Source organism: Takifugu rubripes, chromosome 2, assembly GCF_901000725.2.
Source record: "Takifugu rubripes chromosome 2, fTakRub1.2, whole genome shotgun sequence".
NCBI lineage: Eukaryota > Metazoa > Chordata > Actinopteri > Tetraodontiformes > Tetraodontidae > Takifugu > Takifugu rubripes.
Genome location: NC_042286.1, coordinates 11334236 through 11355636, shown reverse-complemented (window position 1 = coordinate 11355636; position 21401 = coordinate 11334236). Strand labels below are relative to the sequence as shown.

The following is a 21401-nucleotide window of genomic DNA, read 5'->3' as shown; positions in this document are numbered from 1 at the left end:
AGGGATGGGGGGTTCAGAAGTTCTGCAGAGTCTTCGGCTAATTAAAATAAACATTGTTAAAATGTTGGCTGGGGCCAACAGACCTCCGGCCTTTGATCTCACCTCTCGTACGTTTCTTGTGTCTGTCCGTCAGCAGGACACCAGATACAAGGATCTGGGCGACGCCTTTGACAGTGGCGTTGATGGTCTGACGGCGGACACCAGCTCCCCATCCCAAGTCTCCAGCCTCCTCTGGTTCTCGGGAACTTCCAGGGCCCATTCATCAGGCGCCATCCACCAGTCGGCAACCAGCAATGCGGTCCGGCAGAATATTTATGAGAACTTTATGCGGGAGCTGGAGACGGGTATAGGACAGGGCGGGGTGGGTTCTGGTGACAGACTCGACCCGTCCACTGGCACCGAGGAGGGGGAGAGCAGCAGCGAGTCTGCGGAGGGCTCCCTGGAGCAACTGGACCTGCTGTTCGAAAAGGAGCAGGGGGTGGTGAGACGAGCCGGGTGGCTTTCTTTCAAACCCCTGGTCACCCTGCACAAAGACAGGAAGCTGGAGCTGGTGAGCCGCCGCAAATGGAAGCAGTACTGGGTGACCCTGAAAGGTAGGCTTGAACAGGAGGGCAGGCTGGTCACAGCACCACGTCCTGTCAGCATCGCTCATTCCTGGATCTGCTCGTCCCTGCAGGATGCACGTTGCTCTTCTATGAAACCTACAGCAGAGGCTCCCCAGAACTGGAGCTGTCGCCCCGCTACGCTCTCCTGGCCGAGGACAGCGTCGTCCAGGCCGTTCCCGAGCACCCGAAAAAGGAGAACGTTTTCTGCCTCAGCAATTCCTATGGAGACGTCTACCTCTTCCAGGTAACAGGCGGCAGAGGCCCCTGATTAAATCTGCTGTCGCTCTGAAGGTTTGTTCCTTCATTCGGAACAGATTGCGACTCGAGCCCTCCCCCCGAAATCCGCTCGTCTGTAGTTTCAGTGGCTGAATTATACCTGACTCGCATCCTCCAGTCTGGCATAGAGAAATAACCAATTTTGGCTGGTGAGGGGAAGCAAATTGGGCAAAGCTTCTAGCCGAAGGGTCCAAGAACAACGTCCACATTGGCTATTGTGCGGGCTGACCTACATACGATCCTAAACTTCAGGCCTCGACTCGGCTCCTTTTAAGATCACAAGACAGCCGTATGTGCGGCGTCTGGACCGACTCCTTCTAAAGTAGTTCTGTGTGGAGCTGACAGGGCCCCAGAGGCAAAAGGGGATGTGGAACATGGAGCCGGGAAGACGTTTTTCCACTGCTTTTGCTTCGTAAGCTTCAATCATCTGCACATCTAAATGAGGCTCAGCTCATTTCCCATTTCCCAAATTCCCTTTCGCTTATACGGAGAAATAATCATATACTTGACTTGGGAAGCAATTGTGTGATTTAATCACTTTATAACACTCGCTTCCTCGGCATCAATCAGGTTCCCTCATATTGATCCGGCGAGGCCCCCGCTCGCCACCCGACGGCCTCCCGGTGATGTATGACGGAATAACTCGACAGCCGGGCTTTGGCGGCGCCAGCAGATTTGTCACCTGTCACATCTGAATTCAACCTGTGGGGAGAAATATCGGCCTCGCCTCTAAATCTCCCCCCTCCTTTCTGCCCTCGCAGGCCAGCAACCAGACCGACCTAGAAAACTGGGTGACGGCCATCCATTCCGCCAGCGCCTCGTTACTGGCCAAGCGCCAGGGAAAGGAGGACACGGTGCGCCTGCTGCGGAGCCAGGTCCGCGGCCTCCTGCAGAAGATCGACATGGACGGGAAGATGAAGAAGATGGCCGAGTTGCAGCTGACCGTTGTCAGCAACCCCAAAAACCGCAAGGCCATAGAGAACCAGGTGAGCGACACGGCGGCGCCACTGAGTGGGATTATCCGCGGGCGTCGGTGGAGACCCCCCCCCCCATCACATTTCCATACCATTAAACGACAGCAGCGGGGGCCCCTGAGACAGTAGATCTGCGTGAATGTGCTGATGCATCATGTGGCGTGACATCTGAACTTTTCATGCTAAATTATGATCCGTTCCTCCCCCCGGTGGATGTCAGTATTCCACGCCATGTGTGTAGGAACCACGTGACGCGTCCCGCTCTGGGTTTCTGGCTCTGTGACCGCGGCGACAAGCATATGCTTTATTTTTATCTGTGGGTGGGGGGAAGCGTCCTAAATGCACCATTCCCCAAACGCATCTCACGGGGCCCCAGAGATCAGCTCTGTCTCCCAGCATCAAATAAGGATTCCAGATGTTTCTAGTAATGGGCTCTCCATGCATTAGCCTCCTCCTCTCAGCCCCCGGGAGAATCCAGAGCCCCCAGCCCCCCCACCAATACCTCCATATCAACAGCCCAATTTAAAAATGTGGAGGAATTTCTGCAACAAATGCTGCTGGAACAAACCTTTTTACACCTCCAGCAACGACATGGAATCTACTGGTGTGTGTGTTTCCTTTGTGACGGCTACTTGCTGCTGTAGGTGGCCATTTTGGAGGGGGTGTCACCCCGAGCGGTCAAAAAAATGCTATTATGAAGCTGGACGGCTCGCCCCAGCGATGTCACTACCTGACTCCGAGGTGGGATTCAGGCTAATTGGAAGCAGATACACAATCAGTCAGGAGAACAAGAGACAGCGAGGCCGGCGTCAATGAGGAGGTCAGAGGAGTTTGTGACGGGCTCTGATGCAGACTTCCCCAAGGCGGATGATAGATTTGAGGTTGTGACGGGGTTTCTTTGATGTCCCCCTGCCCCCGCCCGTGTCGGCAAGAGTGGGTTCCAAGAGACCGCTGTTGAAGAACGGCTTTGGCAACCGCTCATGCACACAAACGTGCACCGAGATCAGGTTGCAATCGGAAGGGGCAGATGCTAAAGAGATGAGAATCTCCTCAGAGGGGTCCAGACATGTTCACCGTCCTGATTCTGCGCGATGCAGAAAGAAAAGCTGTCGAAAAAACCATCTTATCGGTGCAGCAAAAGGCGTCTTTGTCTCTAAAGAAGGATCCGAAATAGTATAAATAGAATTCTCTCTTAGCTAAAGAATTCATTGCAAGGCCATTTGGGAGTTTGTTACTTTCCGATTCTCCCGTTTCCTGTTGCGAGATGCCGCTAGTGACATAACGTCTTCGCTCTCAGTCAATGGAAAACCAAGCAGCTTCTCAGCAACTGGCCGTAGCACCGGAGCGGAGCTTGTTTTGGTGGAAATAGGCTCATTTTCTGTCAAACATTCCTGGTTTCCAATAAAGAGTTGGCACTGGGCACCAGAGCGAATGTGTTCAAGAACTGGCTTTAATATTCCACAAATCCCGGTGATGTAATAGAGATCTCGTTTGATTTGCGGCTCCTCCGTTGTTTAATATCGTTGGTCAGGTATTTGTTTGCATAACTGACGCTCCAAATGCAAGGCTGCATTCAAACCAGATTCCTCAGGTCTGGAATGAGAGTATCGGCTGGATGTCATTGAAGGGAGGCAGGTTAACAGAGGCCACCTGCACACCGGCGTGTTCATGGGTTTAGCTAGCGCAGCGTGCGTGCCCGCGTTGAAATTTCTGTTTCAGTTAAATGTTTAAGATGGTTGAAAAGGCAGAGGTTCCTGAAGTGCCCGTCCGTCCTGGTTCTGCAAAGAATTACCCCAGCGCGAGCGCGAGCTAATTGGACGCCGCCGCGGGGGGCGTTATTGTAAATGAACTTGCACAAGCTTTTAAAGTCAGTTGTTATGGAGGCTTGTTTAACTTGACTGCTCCCATTAAACAAAGTCTCCAGCCAACAAAATAAGCACTTTCTCATCGTTTACATTGTGCAGGCTATTAAGTCTGCGGAGGTTTAAGTGAAGGCCTGCGCAGCGTCACCGCTCTCGCCGGACTCGCATAAAAACAATTTTAGGATTTACTGTGCTGGTGTTCAAATCTCTTCACTCCCCCAGCAATTTGCCTCCTCACCAACATCTGCAAGCAATCGCAGCCTGATGAAAAGCGCTCGGCTGACCCTGGATCCAGCCCCTCTACCTCTGCCCCCCCATCCCCAGAAAAAATCATGAAACTCGCCTTTCGTTCATCCAGAAAAACCTGCTTAATAAACAACGATCTTTCCTTCCCATCAGATCCAGCAGTGGGAGCAGAACCTGGAGCGATTTAACATGGATTTGTTTCGGATGCGATGCTACCTGGCCAGCCTACAGGGTGGAGAGCTGCCAAATCCCAAGAGCCTGCTGGCATTCGCCAGCCGGCCCACTAAAACCACGCTGGGACGCCTGGGAATCTTCTCCGTCTCCTCCTTCCACGCACTGGTGAGAGAGCGTGAAAGAGCAAAGGACTGGAGGGAAAGCGTCCACGTTTGTGCGTGATGCTTCGGTAACCTCGAAGACCTCTTAAGCGGAATCTTAAAGGCATCAGACAGACGGTCCTGAACGCACCACCGGAGAAAACCTAATTAAGATGGACAGATTAGACTCCCGGTGAAATTTCTGTCGAGCTAAACGATCCCAGTCCTGATATGTGCATCTGTTCAGATCTGTTCCAGAGATGAGGCCACGCTCAGGAGGCGTTCGCTGTCCCTCACGCACCGACGGCGCAAGAAAGGTCTCTTCTCCTCCCTCAAGGGCCTCGACAACCTCACCAAGAGAGGCCGCGAGAAGCGCCCCTCTGCATCCAAGGTACCGCCCGCCCCGCGCTCGTCTGATGCTCGCTGCATTTAAACAGACGTCGCCACCCCCCCCCCTGTAAAGAGATGTCGTGTTTGAGTGCGCACCTCTCATTAACGCGAGCATTCCTCGCCCAGGTGCAGACCGGGAAGCTTAAAACCTCGCTGGTTAGTAATTAGCCTCACGCTGGCTGTTTATTTACCCACACAGAAATCCTCCACTCTGTTCCCCGAAGCTCCGACCCGGGAGAATCCGCTCGGTGGTCTATTTTCAGTCCCACCACAGGAGGAATTTACTGCGTTCTTTTAGCACGTTCATTAGCAAGGGGGGTGGGGGTGAGGGTGGGGGGGGGAGCGTGGTTTTGATTAACAGTAATGGATCCTCATCGTTCTGCGCTGTGAAGTCGATGCGGAGCCACTTTGGTTTTTCCGAGCCAGCCGAGCCCATCTGAAGCCGAGCCACGACCCCCCCCCCGCTAAACACTCAAGTTTCTTATCAAGCTCGCACAGACAGCAACCCCCCCCGACCCCCCATATTCAAATTTGCACGTTGCCACACATCTGCCGGCAGCTGGGTGGAGGTGCGTACCGGTATCAGTGGCGGGGGAGTCCAGTCGGCCTTAACAAGGCCCGGTTCCGTCTCCCAGTGCAGAAGGTTGAGGCGGCGCCGCAGCACGCATGAATTATTGAGAGCCATATGTGGCTGACGGCGTCCTCCGCTCTTCTCTCGGCCCCGCAGACATCAGCAGATGGCCGCTGTAGCGACGCTAAATATTAAACACCCTTTCTGTGTCCCCCCCCCCCAGGCCGACTGTTGGAGCTTCTTTCTGGGATCAGGGAATCATAAAAGGGTTAAAGTGCTGGCTGCCGTACATCTGCCGCGTTTTGACGTAGCGTTTGTTAGAGTGAAGGGTCACCCCGGCGTGGTCCCTCTGTTGGTGTTCATCACCGGCCCCTCGCACCTTATCTCGCATCTTATTGGCCAGGCAGGAGTTTGGAGCGTGGGCGGCCTAAAGGTCCAAACAGTCTTATCTTTTGTTACCTTTTCTTTTACACTTTTATCAGTTTTCCTCCCTTTTTGCTCCGCATGTATCCCCCTGTCCTACGAGTTTCCTCTCACTCTCTCACCATTTGTCTTCTCTCCTTTGGCCCAAGCTCTCTCTCCCTCTCTCCCCTCTCACTCCTTCTCTCCCTCTCCCTCTCTCTCACTCCTTCTCTCTCTCCCTCTCTCTCTGTCCCTCCTTCTCTCTCTCTCTCCCCTCTCACTCCTTCTCTCCCTCTCACTCCTCTCCCTCTCACTCCTCTCCCTCCTCTCTCTCTCTCCCTCCTCTCTCCCTCTCCCTCTCTCTCCCCCTCCTCTCTCTCTCTCCCTCTCCCTCTCTCCTCCTGTCTCTCTCTCTCCCTCCTCTCTCTCCCTCCTCTCTCTCTCTCCCTCTCTCTCCCTCCTCTCTCTCTCTCCCCTCCTCCTCTCTCTCCCTCTCACTCCTTCTCTCTCTCTCCCTCCTCTCTCTCTCCCTCCTCTCTCCCTCTCTCTCTCTCCCTCCTCTCTCTCCCTCTCTCTCTCCCTCCTCTCTCTCTCTCTCTCTCTCACTCCTTCTCTCCCTCTCTCTCTCTCCCTCCTCTCTCTCTCTCCCTCCTCTCTCTCTCTCCTGTCTCTCTCTCCCTCCTGTCTCTCTCTCTCTCTCCCTCTCCCTCTCTCTCCCTCCTCTCTCTCTCTCTCCTCTCCCCCTCTCTCTCCCTCCTCTCTCTCTCCCTCCTCTCTCTCTCCCTCTCACTCCTTCTCTCTCTCTCTCCCTCCTCTCTCTCTCTCTCTCTCTCACTCCTTCTCTCCCTCTCTCTCTCTCCTCCTCTCTCTCTCTCCTCCTCTCTCTCTCTCCTGTCTCTCTCTCCCTCCTGTCTCTCTCTCTCTCTCTCCCTCTCCCTCTCTCTCCCTCCTCTCTCTCTCCCTCCTCTCTCTCCCTCCTCTCTCTCTCTCTCTCCCTCTCTCACTCCTGTCTCTCTCCCTCCTCTCTCTCTCCCTCTCACTCCTTCTCTCTCTCTCTCCCTCCTCTCTCTCTCTCCCTCCTCTCTCTCTCCCTCTCACTCCTTCTCTCTCTCTCTCCCTCCTCTCTCTCTCTCTCTCATGCCACATGCTCAAGCCCGCAGACTTTTTTCCACGCTTTTCCATCCTGAGTCATATGTTGACTAAGCTTAAATCTCATTTGCCGCTACGACACAAGGCTCTTCAACTTTGCCGCAGTTATTCACCCCCCCATCCCTCCCAGTTTTCTCCTCTCTCATCCGTCTTAGGGGAGCCGTGTATACAAGAAGCTGGCCGGTCAGCTGTGGGAAGCGGGCCAGGAAGGTCTGAGGATTTGTGGGAGAGTCGGTAAAGCTTTCTAAAATTAGCTGGTTAGGATGAAGCAACAGTGTTTACAGACGCTTTATAAATGTAGCCATGTTGAGGGGGGGGTGGGGTCAGCTGAGGGTTCTTAGAGGGAGCCAGTTTTTCTTATTGTGAAGGCATCACACATAATTCCTGAACGATGAAGCAGTGAAGCTGCACACGTGACGCGAGGGAGAATGCACAGCGAGGCAGAGTCCTCACACGTGTTCAGAGGGACGCCTCAGGCAACGCCAGCACATGTGAGGCACCTGCTGTTATATGTAAAAGGTCTCATTAAGATTAAAACCAAAGCGCCTCAGGAGTCTGCAGCTTGCTTTCCATCATAGAGAGGAAGAAAATGGGATTTCTTTTATCCAACGGAAGCTCGGGAAGGATGCATTAAAGCCCCGATCTTTATTGACCAGAGCTGGACGACAAACAATTCCCGACCCCCGTGAGACACTTTTATACGGTTTGAGTGTTTGTGGCAGGACACGAGTATCGTGGGGGTTTTTTCACGCCACTTTCAGGACCAAACTGCTCCATTTCCGTCAGCAGCGGCGCCGCCTGTCATGTCCGTCCCAGCGGATGACAAACTATCACAGCAATAAGCTGATAAGTGCCCCCCCTTTCCGAGCAGGAGCTGGTGTTTGGATGTAACGGATGGCTTTGTGTTAAACCTGGGTTACGTTGCTGTCAGAGTCCTGCGAAGGTAGACTGGGAGGTCACGGACTGGGAGGGCGGGAGAGAAGAGGGGGGCGGAGGGATTAAAACAGACTCACCCCCCCCCCCCATCCGCACACACAGACACACTGAACACAATCAAAGCATTCCACTCGCCGCGCGTAGTTTTTAATGAGCTGGCCGGGCACTAAATCGCTCATGAGTCAATCCATCTGTCTCCCCGTTTCAGATCTTCGACGGCGACGCGGGAGGCCAGACGCACACGTTGCCTCCCAGAAGCACCGAGGTGAGAAACGTCGACAGATCTTTGATTCCCCCCACCCCCAAACCCACCACCACCACCACCCCCACACCCATCCTGTGGCACCATCTCCTGGCCCAGATTATCGGCTGCCGCGTACAGACGCCACGAAAGATGTTGTGATGTCTCTCCCGGTTTGGTCAAGACAGGCGGAAACTCACCGCTGTCTCTTGGAGACAGATCAGTTTTATGATATAATCATCTCCTGCCAGTGTGTGATTATTCTGTGAGCACAAATCTGTGTTATTAGATTGTGAGTTACTCCCACAATGCATCTGTGGCCAGTTATTGTTTTTCTTTTCGAAGGATTTCTTCTATTATTGAGGATTTTTTGGAGCCGATGGGATATTTTTAGGAATGGTTTTTATGTTCATACTTGCTGCGGATTAGATCCGATGGCACGTCCGACTACGCTGGCGGTCAAAGTCTCCGTTCTCCGTCGCTGCGCGTCATCGGAAGCGGCGATCAGCCTTTAAATCAATTCGTGTCCGATCCGTCGAGAAGCGCGGGGTTTAATTTTTCACACTGATGAAGCATAATGGACACTTTCAGACCGATTTAGATGGCTTCTCCGAAGATCCGAAGAATGCTGCGATTCATTTAACGTGCCCGTGCTTGTGCGCGCGCGTGGGGGGGGATGTGGCGAGTGTTAAAACCGGACCCATTAAGGCCCTTGAAATGGACTAGGGGCAGGAAATGGTTTGTGGATAACAATAACGGCCTTCATTGGTCGGATGCTTTAATGGGTCTGGAAACGCGTCTGAGTGCTTCGATCTTTTCCTGGAGTCGGCTGGGATGAGGGAAACCGGCGCATCACAGGAGTCTGTTTAGTTTAGGGAGGATTAAGACGTCTTAAGCCGCCGAGGGCCGAGAGGGCGAGGACAGCGCGGTTATTGATCGATATTTTTTTTTCCCCCTCATCTTCGTCTTAAAGGTGAAGGTGCCTGTTTTTAATTTACTCTAAACACTCATCTTGAGGTGCCACATCGTGTGTCAAAGTGACTGAAATCCAAACTCTTCCCCCTCGGTTCTTGCGTGGAAGCGAAGCCCGGCCACCCCAGACCAGCTTCTACTTTCTGATATTAAAGGCCGGCTATCATGAGCTCACTGAGTCTCACCGCCACAAATTGATCTCTTTCCAAGCCGCCGCCTCCTCGCCACGCGCCACCACCCTCCCCTGCTTCACCTCTGAAGCCCCGGGAGCACGCGTCAGGGACATGTTCTATTATTGTCAGTGTCTGTGTCTGTGTCTGTGTGTGTGTATGTGTCTGTGTGTGTGTGTGTGAGATATAAGTAGAAAGAGGAACCCCAAATTTCCCTAACTTGAGTCAGCCGGTGCTGCCCAGTCACTGACATGACCAGATGGCATTTTTCTTTTCCCACAACAGTTATTAAACCATCCGTCATTCCATTTTTAGAAGCTCCGGGGCGGGTGGAAGGAGAAGTTGGGTGTAATTTCCACATTTCTGAAGGAAACATTGAGAAGTGTTTGGACTAAATCGAGTACACACCTGCGATTTGTCCGGAGTTTTGGGAGCTATTCAGGGAACATGACGGTTTGGTTCCAGCTCTGTCAGACCGTCACGCGCCGTTAGTCAGCCGTCGGGGTCGGTACGAGTCTCAGTTCACCGGTTTGTGATGCAACCGGTTGCCGTGGCGACTTAGCGGTTCTTTTCCATGTTTGCAAGCGTGGCCTCGTTCGCCGCCCACCTGCACAGACGGGAACAAACATTAGGGAGCTGAGTTTTTAAAGGCTGCTTCTGTCCCTTGACTGACTGGAAAAGTTTGCCTCTGTTTGTCTGTGCTTGCACCAGTCTGGCCAGTCTCGTTTGTCTGGAAGGGAACCCTCTGTGGGTCTCCGGTCTCTGGTTCAAGCTTGTTTAATATTTGTCGGCACTGCTGAATCACCGACTTCCTCGGCTTCAAAACACGGCGGCGCTGCGCCGTCCCTCAAGGTCTTTTGGAATTGCGGTCTGCAGTCTGCGCAGCGACACTCCAGCACTATTTTCCTTCCTTCAGAGACACAGAGTCGCAACCAAAACCTCTAAATGACTGCCTGTGAGGCCGAGCAGTTGGCTACTGCACCACCAGCACCGCCCGCCTTAATACCCAGATCAGACTGGCTCTGAACGATACCATCAACGACTGTACGAACATGAAACTTTCAAGCTGTGGACCCGGAGAGCTGCAGGAGCCTCGTGCGACTGGTCTGGACGTCTAGACTAGTCGGCCCCTGCGAATCTGCCTGCGTGTGCAGCCATCGCCATGTCTGTCGTGTGAAGGAACCGCCGTCTGTTGTCACATACATTTCTGAAAGTCTGTTTGTACGTCTCTGATCCAGAAGCAAACATTTAACTAATAGAGCCGTATTGATCAGTGTTCTGTCAGAGGCCCACAGAGTCTCACCGCCAGCCTCCCTCTCTTTTTACCTCCATCTTCTGTTTTCGCTCTTTAATCTGATGTCCATCTCGCCTTTCTTCCTCCCTCACAGAGGCTGGATGTGCTCTCCAGCATCTACTCCATGTCGCCCCCCGAGGACGGGGCGTGGGACGGCGCCGGCGGGGCCACAGAGGCGCTGGCGTGCGTCAGCATGCCGGACGGCACGGCGGTCCAGCTTCCAGTAGGAAGAGACCAAACAGCTGCTGAGCTCCTCTCTGCGGCCTGCAAGGTTAGCTCGCTGGTTAGTTGGGAAAAAACAAGTACATATTTCTTTTAAAGGTGAAAATTAGAAAAACTCAATTTTTCCTTCAGAGCTCCATATACTAAAACTGAATCCTTAATGCTCATATAGGCTCCTGGAAACATATGTTGCAGCAGCTCTGTTTTAATGTGCTTTTAAAATGCCACTGTACACACACTCTTAACACCGCAGTCCCCTGAGCGAAGGCTTTTGGTGGTTGGCGGCGTTTTCTCATCAGTAAGTGTAAACTTGGTGAATAATTCACACCTCGGACGCGCGGCATCTGTCAGGCTAAAGCGCTGGCGCATGAAAAGCGTCAGCTAATTTCTCGCGTGTCCAGGCTGCTGCATATTAAGGGGCTCTTGTGTAAACAGGTGAAGCAGCTGGAGCCGAGCCTGCACTGCCTCAGACTGCGCAGGGGCGCCGGAAAGGGCGCGGAGGTGCGATACGCCGCTCCCGCGGAGCCCCTCGGCGATGTGGTGAGGAGGGCGAGAACCGGCACACTGATACACGGCAGGTGGTTACATTGGCTTTATTTAACGAGCGCCGGTTTCGCCCCGCAGGTCAGCGATCAGTTGGAGATAGTCCCGGTTAGCGTGTTCACGCTGCGCATGAGCAAGCTGAGCGGCAGCGGAGACTTCGGTGAGTGTCACAGCTCACGTTTACCTCCTTAAAATGTTCCTTTTTTTAACGCGCCGGTCTCGTTTCCACCAGGCTTTGCCGTAACAGGACACATAGACGGCCAGAAAAACAGCAGGATTTGCGTCAATGAAGTTCTTCCAGACGGACTGGCGTTTAACGAAGGTGTCCGCTTCTTAACGGTCGCATCAAACGGATCCACGCCGCCGATATTCCCGCCAGACCTGCTGAAACCCGCTTGTTTGTGCAGGTCTGCGTCCCGGTGACGAGATCTTGGTGCTGAACGGCCGCAGCGTTTCGGGCCTGGACCTGACCCTGATCCAGACGCTGTTTTCCGAACAAACCCTGCACCTGACCCTGAGGCGGGACGGACCCCGGCCCCCCGCCGCGGCCTCTCAACACCCAGCCCCTCCCCTCGGACGGCAAAGGGAAGGTGGCGGCAAGCACCACCGAGCCAAGTCATCTTCAGGTGATTAAACCATGTGGAAAAACTCCAGGACGCCATTGGTGGTTGTTTTTCTCCCATAAAGTACAGAGACATGTGTCTCCCCACGTCTCCCACGTGGGCTTCAGGCTTATCAACGTTCAGTTGTACCCCCATTAGGATTCACGCTAACTCAGCTTTATGTGATGAGAAGATGAAGTGTCGCCTAAGCCACAAGTTAGCAGATGCACTTCCTGTCAAGCTCGCGGTCGCATCCTGACTTCCTCAAAGACGCTTTCCGCTTGTGTCTAAACTCAAAAGAGGCAGAAAGGGCTCCGGAGTTTACAGCTTCAACGCGTCCCGGAGGAGAGGAAAGGCCGCGAGGTTCCTGCGTTGGCGCAGAGCTCATTAACGTCGCGGACGTACACCCTTCTGTCGGCACGCTTTAAGCACGCGGCGGACGTGAGGCGCTAGAGGTGAACAGCGAGGTCATCCGTGCCAGCTGATATCCTGCCGATAGCCAGTTTAGCCTCGTTCGCTCATCCCGACAGTGAAAGGTAGGCAGACCTGGGCGAAGGTCCTCGGATATAGGAAATCATTTCTAAAAGAAACAGCGTAGGAAGGGATTACACTGCCAATTACAGAATTACGTCCCTGTTGGGTCAAAAACGATCGTGTAAAGGATGCTAATTATTTATCCAGGAGGTAGCCACGTGTATATATTTTGTTCTGTATTAATGTTCACATATATAACTGAATGGCATTCTAAAGAAAATCTTTAACAATTAAAGTAATGGGCTGCAGTTCTTGTCTCCGCCTCTAGAGGGCACCTGATCCCAACCCTGCAGACCAGAAGTCATGGAGGCAAACGCTCGCAGGGGCGAACCAATGTGTTCTCCATGACTGCTTACCTAGAAGGCAATCATCCGTCAGTGCCTAATTCAGCTGGATCCACGCGGATAAAGTGGGAGAAGCAGATTCAGATGACAAGATATCTTTTGTAAACCTCCTCGCTCTCATTTGGATGGCAATAATTGAGAAGTTCACGTCCGCGGGGGGTTTCTATTGTTGTCACACCGCTCTGCCGCCCAGGCTGCGTTCAGAATAAAACCTTTCTGCGCGTCAGCCGTTCGTTTGTCCTCCTTCAGACCTAAAATGCTGTAAAAAAACAGCCAAATCCTGTCGACGTTGCTGCTGAATATATGCTAGAATTCAGTTGAAGAGATCCCAAAGGCCTCGCTAAGAAATGTCAAGCATTTCTCAGTCCCATGGCTGTTTTTAGACCGAGATATTTATGGTAATTTTTCATCTAACTGGCAGTTGCCTGTAATTTCATGTCGTCTGACTGCATTGTTTTGCAGCCAGTAGAAACGCGCTCGGCAACAGAAATCACTATAATAAAAGGCAGCGTTTGGCCGTTTGGGTGAAATCGCACGCAAACTGGCAGACCTCGGCCACTGCTCTCCCCCCCCACCCCGACAAACTCGCTGATTGACAGACGCCCCCTGTCCTGTCTCTCTTCCCCCAGATGTTTGCACCGCAGCTGGCGGCGAGGAGTCCAAGGACGTAGGACTGGAGGATGCTCGCTCCCACTTTACACACAGGCCTGTTCAGCACAGCAAGGTAGGACCTCTCTCTCTCCCTCTCTCTCTTTCGCACGCTCATTGCAGATGGGGGGGGGGGGTGTTGGGGGTGGGGGTGAGGGAGGTGGCAGCTGTCAGAAACCAGAGTGGCACCAAACGTTAGCATTACCATAATTAGGATAGTTCGTCATAGCCACAGGTATAAACACAGCTCGTTACTGTCACAAGGAGTAGGGATGTGTCACACACTCTCTCACACACACACACACACACACACACACACACACGTACACACGTACGTAATCCTGTCATGTGCCTCTTCACTTTAACATGAATGTTTGTTAACATCCTGTAATTACATTGTTATAAGACAGATGCTCCTGTGCTATAAATAGCCTTTTGAAAGCAGATGTAGGGACCCTTTTCCTCTAAATGTGGGACGTGACTTCATGTCTATTTTCGCTTTGTCTGTTGTTGAATGTCCAGTCTGATATGTGAACCGACGCCATTAAACTGAGCGCGAGCAAGGCCCATCGGGAATTCCGCTTCAGCGCTACGGTGATGGAATACAGTCACTCGTGTGTGTGTGTGTGTGTGTGTGTGTGTTTATGGATAATGAGTGTGTGGTCATCACAGAAGAGCCATGTGCTAATGATGCAGACACGGCTGGGAGGCGGCTGCGTGGGTGCGTTCATGCATGTTCGCCCCTTCTCTCTCATCGCTCGGCGACGCCTCTGCGGCCGTGAACCCTCAGCCTGATGGTCAGGAGGGCAAACGCATGTTTGACCCCGATTAATATGCACTGACGGGGAAAGGGAAGGGGCAGCTATGTTGTTTTGCCCACTCCAATAACGATCAGCTGATAATGAATCCGGGCTAAATATCCTGAAACCGTGGCTAATTGGCAAATCCGCCGCGGCTTTTTTATTCTAATTGCCTGTGTCATGTGATTGACCTGAGGTCGATGAGAAGGAACGACCCAGCCTCTTCCTCTCTCCGCTCTGACTTCCTGTGATACTCTTTGTTTGCCCGGCGACACGTGCCGGTCCAATTGCGCGGGGTTGGGGTGGGGGGGTGGGGGGGGGATCGGCACCGCTGAGGCATCTGCAGTCTGTGTTCCACTCAAATGAGGACTCCAGCGAGTGAACATGTGCACGTTGGAGACACAGAAAGGGTAAAAATAAAAGGCGATGTTCTCGTTCATCACGCGGGGTGTGAAGCCGCTGCGGCTGAATTCGTTTTTTTTTTTTATTTTATTTTTTTTTTTGTCGCCACCAAGGTCAGACTCTAATGATCACATGACCAGTTTGTTCTGTGAAGCAGGAAGTCAGCGTAGGGGTCCGTGCACGTACGTACGCTCCGAGCTCTGAAAGTCGATGGAGATTGATGGAGGCGAAGGACTAATTTCAAGCCTTTTGTCCCGACTTGAGATCGGCCTCCCAGGAGTCGCTGCCTTTGATTAATTGGTTGGTTGCGTTCCATTTTGTGCTTATTACACACACACACACACACACACACACACACACAGATCACCAGGAAGAATTGTCTGTGTTGGTGATCATCGGGATCAACACCATCAATTCCAGCTGAGTTCATTAGCGATGCTCGGGACTGTCGGGGGCGTAGATGTGAGGGCGCCACACCGTCCGTGAGCTTAACCAATCGATCCCGGTGCTGGTTGGAGGACGAGTCTCACCTTGGTTTGAATTAAATTGACATTGACCGGCAGAATGGTGTGATTTAACACGGAGGAGAGCGCACGTACTGAACATCTGCATCTGTTTTGCTCGCGTTTGATCGTCTTACCACAGGTTTAGCACATGAAGGGCCCAACGGGGGGGGGGGGGGGGTATATTCTGATGAAGTAGGAGGTTTATTGATTTAATGAGGATGTCATTCCTTTCTGTTAGTTGGATAAAAAAATAGCTGAAGCTCCCAAGTTGACTCTAAATGGAATATTTGCTTCCCTCCTGTCATGTTGCTCTAAAGCGATTATAAAGTCAGCGTCCTTTATGAAGCCCCTGAAACAGACTAATAAGCCTCTTTGTTTTGGTTTTTTGTCCAGATTGGACGTTCCATTAAGAGCATTTAAACGGACTTAATGAAAAGATCTGACTTCTTCCGGATTTGTCTCAAAGGGGCCCTGTTGCAGCGTCCCATTCCACCCGTCCTCTTCTCTCCGTCCGACCACGATGTTTTTTAGCGCATTATAAATGCTGCTGATGGACCGAGGAGTTATTGGGCTTCAATTTTCCTCCCGTATCGACGTCCCGGGACTTCAAAAAGATCCCGAGTAGATGCCTGTGGACATTAGCTCGTGTCATCTTCAAACATGATTCCATTTGCTTGGAGCTACAACCTCCTCCTCCTCCTGTGTTACCCCGCTGATGTGTGTGTCTGTTGAATTTGGGGGATCATTTCTATGTGTGTGTGTGTGTGTGTTATGACTAAGCCCATCAGCCACCATCTGGCTGTGAGCGGGCCAATAATCCGGGCTTACTGCTGGCTGCACAGTTAATGCTAGCCCGCTTTTGTCAGTCCACTTCCCTGTAAACAAGTTGAAGAGCTGGACTTTAGGACTTGGCGAGCAACCGGAACCTGATCCGAACACGGCGCTCACGATGGCGGCGTGATCAGCAGCGGGGGCGGCGATGGCCGTAGCCGTGACGATCGCAGCCCCGGCGGTCAGCGATGAAGACCCTCCGCCGTGCCTCTACCTCCCCACCTTAGTTGAGCTCCTTATGCGGGACCATCCTCCCTCCCGAGCCCTCTGCTCCTTCCTGGCCATGTTCTGGTTCTGGTCCGACTGGGAGGCCGAGGAGAAGGAGCTGCTCCTGGGAACGGTGCTGCTCGGTTTGCTGCGTTTTCTTAAAGATAAGATGGCCTGTCTGGTCCTGGACCTGCTCTCCTGCTTCTCCTGTCACAGAGGCGCCAAGGGAGACAAACAGCCGGTAACTATGAGCTTCTCCATTCTGGGTGGGCTTTTTGGGATGGAGCTGATAACCTTCTGGTTCTTCTGGAGCTCCGTTGGCGGCGTCATGGAGAGAGAGCGCGCTTTATCGTACCGTTCTCGTCCTTTCCGGGGTGGCTGTCGGCGACCTGCCAATTAGCTGCTTGTGTTAATGAGGAATTTTGAGGACTTTTTTTACCCATCATGCATCACGTTTGCTGTTGTTGCTGCTCCCGCCGTGCCCCCCTGCAGATCCTGCTAATTTAAGTGTTGGCTGTAAGATTTACAGTCCCCTATAATAGCAGGTCAAAAGGTCACAGTATTACAGTTGCCCCCCCCCCCCGCTACCATTATTGCTAGCCATGATGTTATCACTGCAGAATGGGCTCTATTACACTGGCTCGCCTCTCGGCTGCGGCCTTTATGGGCGTGTTTTCGCTCTGGCGCGGTCACCCCCGGTGCCCAGCGGGTCCATAATCTGTGAGCGTTGCGTCGTCTCGGCACTCGGATGGTCGGGAGTTCAGGGTGCTGCGCTTCCCACTGAATCACTCAGGTTCCCGGTTGGGAAAATCGGTCCTGCCGTCCTTTCATAGACTTATTTTATTTCCTTTATTTTTGTCATCCAGCCATGTTTGTTGTTGGCAACAAGTATTTCCACCCCCCCCCCGTTGCTGGACTGAAAATAGTGAACGGTGCCGCATTACTTTGCTTTTGTACTGGCAACCAGGCCGGGAAGTGGATCTGAACTGCCGTAGGGAAATCAGGAGAATGGGCGCTTTAATCCGGAGCTGCCGTCTTTATTAGAACGCGCTCGCCTCTCAAGTTCCTGCAAGACTTGTTTGAATGATATTTGTTTAGGGGGAATAATGAAAGGCATAAAGGGGCTTGAGTGGGGCGGGCTGGGGCCATCTTCTCCCCCCTCCCCCTCTTCACGCTGCTGATTTATGAGGACGCGTCTCCTTTTTATTGAGCTTTGAAAAGACGATGGCGGCGCTGTAGCCAGCGGGCCCACCTCTCGCTCTCGCCGCCACGGCGTCCTGTGGCAGGGTCGATGCACTGAGGGACGGGTAAAGCCCGGCCCCAGGGACGCACGCGTGCTTCACCACCCCCCCCCCCCCCCCACTCCAGCTAAAATAAACATGTGCAGGGACGCGATCAGACGGGCGAGATGCAAAGTTTCATCTTCGGCCCGAGTGCTTCTTTCATCTCCAAATAACAACTTCACTGGAGACGGAGATGAAGGCGCTCCGGGTTTATTCCGTAGCCTCCCAGTCTGACGGAGCGGCGGTTGATGTCGGCAACCAGGAGGAGAAAAAGAGCTGGTTGTCAAACATCCACGAGACCCGTGGCGACTGTTTCAGGGTGTCAGTCAAGAGAAAATTAGCCAAAATATTGACACATTTCTCGTATCGCTGTCGTTACTATGAAACAAGTCGTGTTCATCGCTGCCATGGTTGGCATTCCTGTCCATTGGCCCCCACCGGCCTCAGCTTTTGAGTCAGCCATTCCTCACGCACCAGAACAGTCGTCATTGTGCCGCAGCTATTGAGGGATGCCCCCCCCCCCTCCCCCCACATCCATTCACCTCCCTGGATGATCACAGCGAGGTCACGCGCGTGTGGGAAGAAAGAGGAGGTGAGCGGACAGAGGGAAGCGGGATTGATGACAGGACGTGGAAGTAGAGGTCTAGAAAGTCCCGAGCTGATTGGAAGAGACGGGCAGGGTGTGTGTGTGTGTGTGTGTGGGGGGGGGGGGGTAGGTGTGTCTGTGGTCAGGCCGCCTCGCTCTAATTGACGTGTAAAAACGAGCTGGCGGCGAGCACTTTCCCCCTCCGCCTGCGCTCGCTCAGCAGCGGGACAGAGGATCAATGATTGATTCCCATCAAAGCAGCCTGGGAGAAGCAGGTGCCCCCCCCCGGAGCAAGGCTGGACCGTGGTGAATAAGAGGAGGACCGGGGGACTGCGGGATGAAGATGTGACGCAGATGAGCACTTTACGAGGGATGAGCCGGGTTTTTAGTCCCACTGACCTGGGGAAACCATGCCGACCAGCGGGGGGGGGGCGGAGGGGCTGCTCGCTGGTGAGGAGGACCCGGCGCCGGGCCACGGCGGCGTGGAGGCTGCTCTACAGACTGCTGTTCATGGTGAGCGGAGCGTGTGAAGCCGATCGCCTGGTGTCATGTTGGGTTTTTCAGAGGCCTCGTTAGGAGACGGCGGCGTTTTCAGGCATCGTCGCTCCCGGAGGAGTCGAGATAATTAAAGCGCTTTGGATTAACAGGCGGTCGCGCGCAGGTCGCCAAAGACCACCTCGGCGTTTAAGAGAAAAGAAAAAAAGCTGCAACTATAATCCAGAGCCGCCAGTCGCCACCGGCAGGAGCTGAAACGGAGCCGCGAGCGGCGGCGAGCGTCTTCCTCGCCGTCCTCTTCCTCCGTCCTATTGGCTGTGCTGGTGGGATTCATGAGAGGCAAGGGTCTTTTCTGAGTCACGGCGGAGTGTTGGCCCCTCCCACACTCACTCACTCACTCACTCACACACACACACACACGCACACTCACACACACACACACACACTGTCTCCCTTCCCTCTTTATTTCCTGCCTACCTCATCTCGTCATGCTCCACTGCAGGTGTTTTGCCACTTACTCCGAGGAAGCAGTCTGAGCTGAAGGCGACATTCCTTACCCACACCTCCCTGAGAGGCCAATCGCATCACCATTACACCCCCACCCCCCCCCACGCGCTTGTGTGTTTGCGATGAAGATGAAGCTGGTATCTTTCCCCTCGAGTAGCGTCTCTGCTCACCCTTCGCAGGGTTGGTGTGTGTCCTGCAGGGTAGGTGTGTGTCCTGCAGGGTTGGTGTGTGTCCTGCAGGGTAGGTGTGTGTCCTGCAGGGTTGGTGTGTGTCCTGCAGGGTAGGTGTGTGTCCTGCAGGGTTGGTGTGTGTCCTGCAGGGTAGGTGTGTGTCCTGCAGGGTTGGTGTGTGTCCTGCCGCGTCCATTGAGGACAGGGACGGGGTTCCGTTCAGCCCCCTCATAATTATCATCCCACATCCGAAGAGCTCCAGCGGAGAGCGCTGCCGTGGGTGGCGGAGCACTCCAAAGAGGCTTAGCCCAGATCCAGATCCAGAGGGGCCTTTTCCCTCCCGCTCGCTCTCTCAGGCTGTACGGAATTAGCAGGACGCTGCCTCTGGAGGGACCGCGCGATGACGAGCTAGCTGAGCTACGAGGCTCATTAACGGGAGCCCGGGTCGTCGGCGGGCTCCCCGGGACCAAACGGGGAGCTAGACAGCACCGGTCTGAGTGCAGCGTGACTCAGACAGGTGAATCCTGCAGTGTTGAACTGCTTGGATGGTGTGTTGCCACGGTGATACACACACGCTAAAAGGTTGGAAATGTTTAACAGCTGTTGGCCTCACAGTTTGGTTCCCCTACGTTGTTGTGCAGTGAACCGAATGCTGAATTTGCATCCCACAGTGCTCCTAGCATCCGCTAGCCTTAGCATGTCCACGACAACACAGCGTAGCTTGGTGCAGCGTCCGAAACGCCACCTTTTAAGGTGCGAGTGTCAAATTGTAGCGTTCAGTCACAGCGTTGTAGCTTTCTTAGGTTGTAATAAATGCAGATTAAGGCTTGTCTTCATTCTTGCACACATCACACGTTATATTCACCTGCCACGGGCAAGATTCCGCAGATTCCGACGTTTCATTTTCCCACCCGAGGCAGGGCGGAGTAACGCGGAGCGCCATTTTTACCGTCTGCAGCTCTTTACCAGGTTCCACCTCTTCAGGAAGCACAATCCCCCCCTTTTTTTGTGTGTGAATGAGCCAAGGAGCAAAACGCACTCCTGCTAATACGTGACCACACGGGAGATTCTGACACGACAAATCGTGCGGAACCGATGTGACACAAAGCTGCATAAATGTCCATTATGGATCTGGGAGAATGTGAATAATGTGCTGTAATGCTATCTGCTGGGATATCCAGTTAGGCTTTGATGCAAAGCCAATTAGCATAGAGTGCATAGCTAAATCTGTAGACTGCTCCCAGTACGCCACAGGGAATCGCTGGGCTCCACATCCAGGCCATGTACAGTAGAAGAGTAAACATTGGTGCTTTTTTCCAGCAGAGAATTTATTAGCGGAGAGAATCAAGGAAGGACGGAGGTGAACTCCCATCCAGCCGGCAGATGTTAAAGAAACCCCTCGTTTGTCTCTATCTGCAGAGCGTGGACACCGTGTGCACCCTGTACCAGTCCTTCCAGGAGGGGACGGGCCCGTCCACCGGGGGTTTGATGGACAGGACAAAGGACGCTGCGGGGAGGCAGGCGGGGGCCGCTGGAGAGACCTCCCTGCTCAGGCCGTGTCACAAGCACATGAGCGCCACGGAGCGGCTGCGCAAGGTCATCCAGGAGCTGGTGGACACCGAGAAGTCCTACGTGAAGGTCAGACCCCCTCTTTTCCCTATTTCCTGTCTCTCCGCCACCTCCCCGCAGTTGAATTTGACCTTTTCCCACCTCGCGGCTTCGCCGGTGTCCTCGGTGACGCTCGTCAGTTCTTCAGGCCTGTCCCGTATCTGCGCCCCGATCTGGGCTGCACGGGGAGGGAGAGGGAGGCTCATAAATCAGTCTAATGAGAATATCCCTTCTGATACCACAGCATTAGAGGGGTGGGGGTGGGGGGGGCAGGTGGATGTGCTGTGTGACAGATTTAGTGAACAGTCAGGTTGTGGTCACTTATTGGTGTTTTATTCATCATCATTGTCCTATTTTTAATTTGTTTTTGCAGGATCTGAGCTGTTTGTTTGAGATCTACTTGAAACCTCTGCAGAATGAAACCTTCCTCACGCAGGACGAGGTGGGTGTCGGTGCGCCTGAAACACGATAAGGCTTGTCCCGGGAGTTGTCGTGGCGACGTGCGAATAGAATGTACTGTTTATTACCCACAGGCGACATTGATGAACTATTCTAGGCCATATCTGGCTCATTACTACTGCAGGACAAATTAGCACCCCCCTACTCTGACCTTGTAGCATCCTACTGGGACACGCCAATAAAAGGCTAGCTTGGGGGTAAACCCGCCCCCAGATCCACCTGCCACAGGATAGCTGCTCATTATGTTCTATT

General features: G+C 53.3%; 1 protein-coding gene across 7 annotated transcripts in view; it reads left to right on the top strand.

The window, feature by feature from the left end:
* The window catches only part of tiam2a (TIAM Rac1 associated GEF 2a), a 57184-nt gene that overhangs the window by 29901 nt on the left and 5882 nt on the right, over nt 1–21401 (top strand). For 6 of the 7 annotated variants that reach the window (XM_029832852.1, XM_029832855.1, XM_029832848.1 and 3 more), the window contains exons 4-17: nt 134–593; nt 677–849; nt 1643–1867; nt 4117–4302; nt 4525–4668; nt 7934–7990; nt 10497–10673; nt 11060–11164; nt 11249–11327; nt 11400–11489; nt 11575–11793; nt 13277–13371; nt 20502–20720; nt 21064–21132. In XM_029832852.1, the coding sequence (XP_029688712.1) occupies nt 134–593; nt 677–849; nt 1643–1867; nt 4117–4302; nt 4525–4668; nt 7934–7990; nt 10497–10673; nt 11060–11164; nt 11249–11327; nt 11400–11489; nt 11575–11793; nt 13277–13371; nt 20502–20720; nt 21064–21132 (2298 nt within the window). The remainder of the gene's footprint in view (nt 1–133; nt 594–676; nt 850–1642; nt 1868–4116; nt 4303–4524; nt 4669–7933; nt 7991–10496; nt 10674–11059; nt 11165–11248; nt 11328–11399; nt 11490–11574; nt 11794–13276; nt 13372–20501; nt 20721–21063; nt 21133–21401) is intronic. The other variant, XM_029832854.1, reaches the window with a different exon arrangement.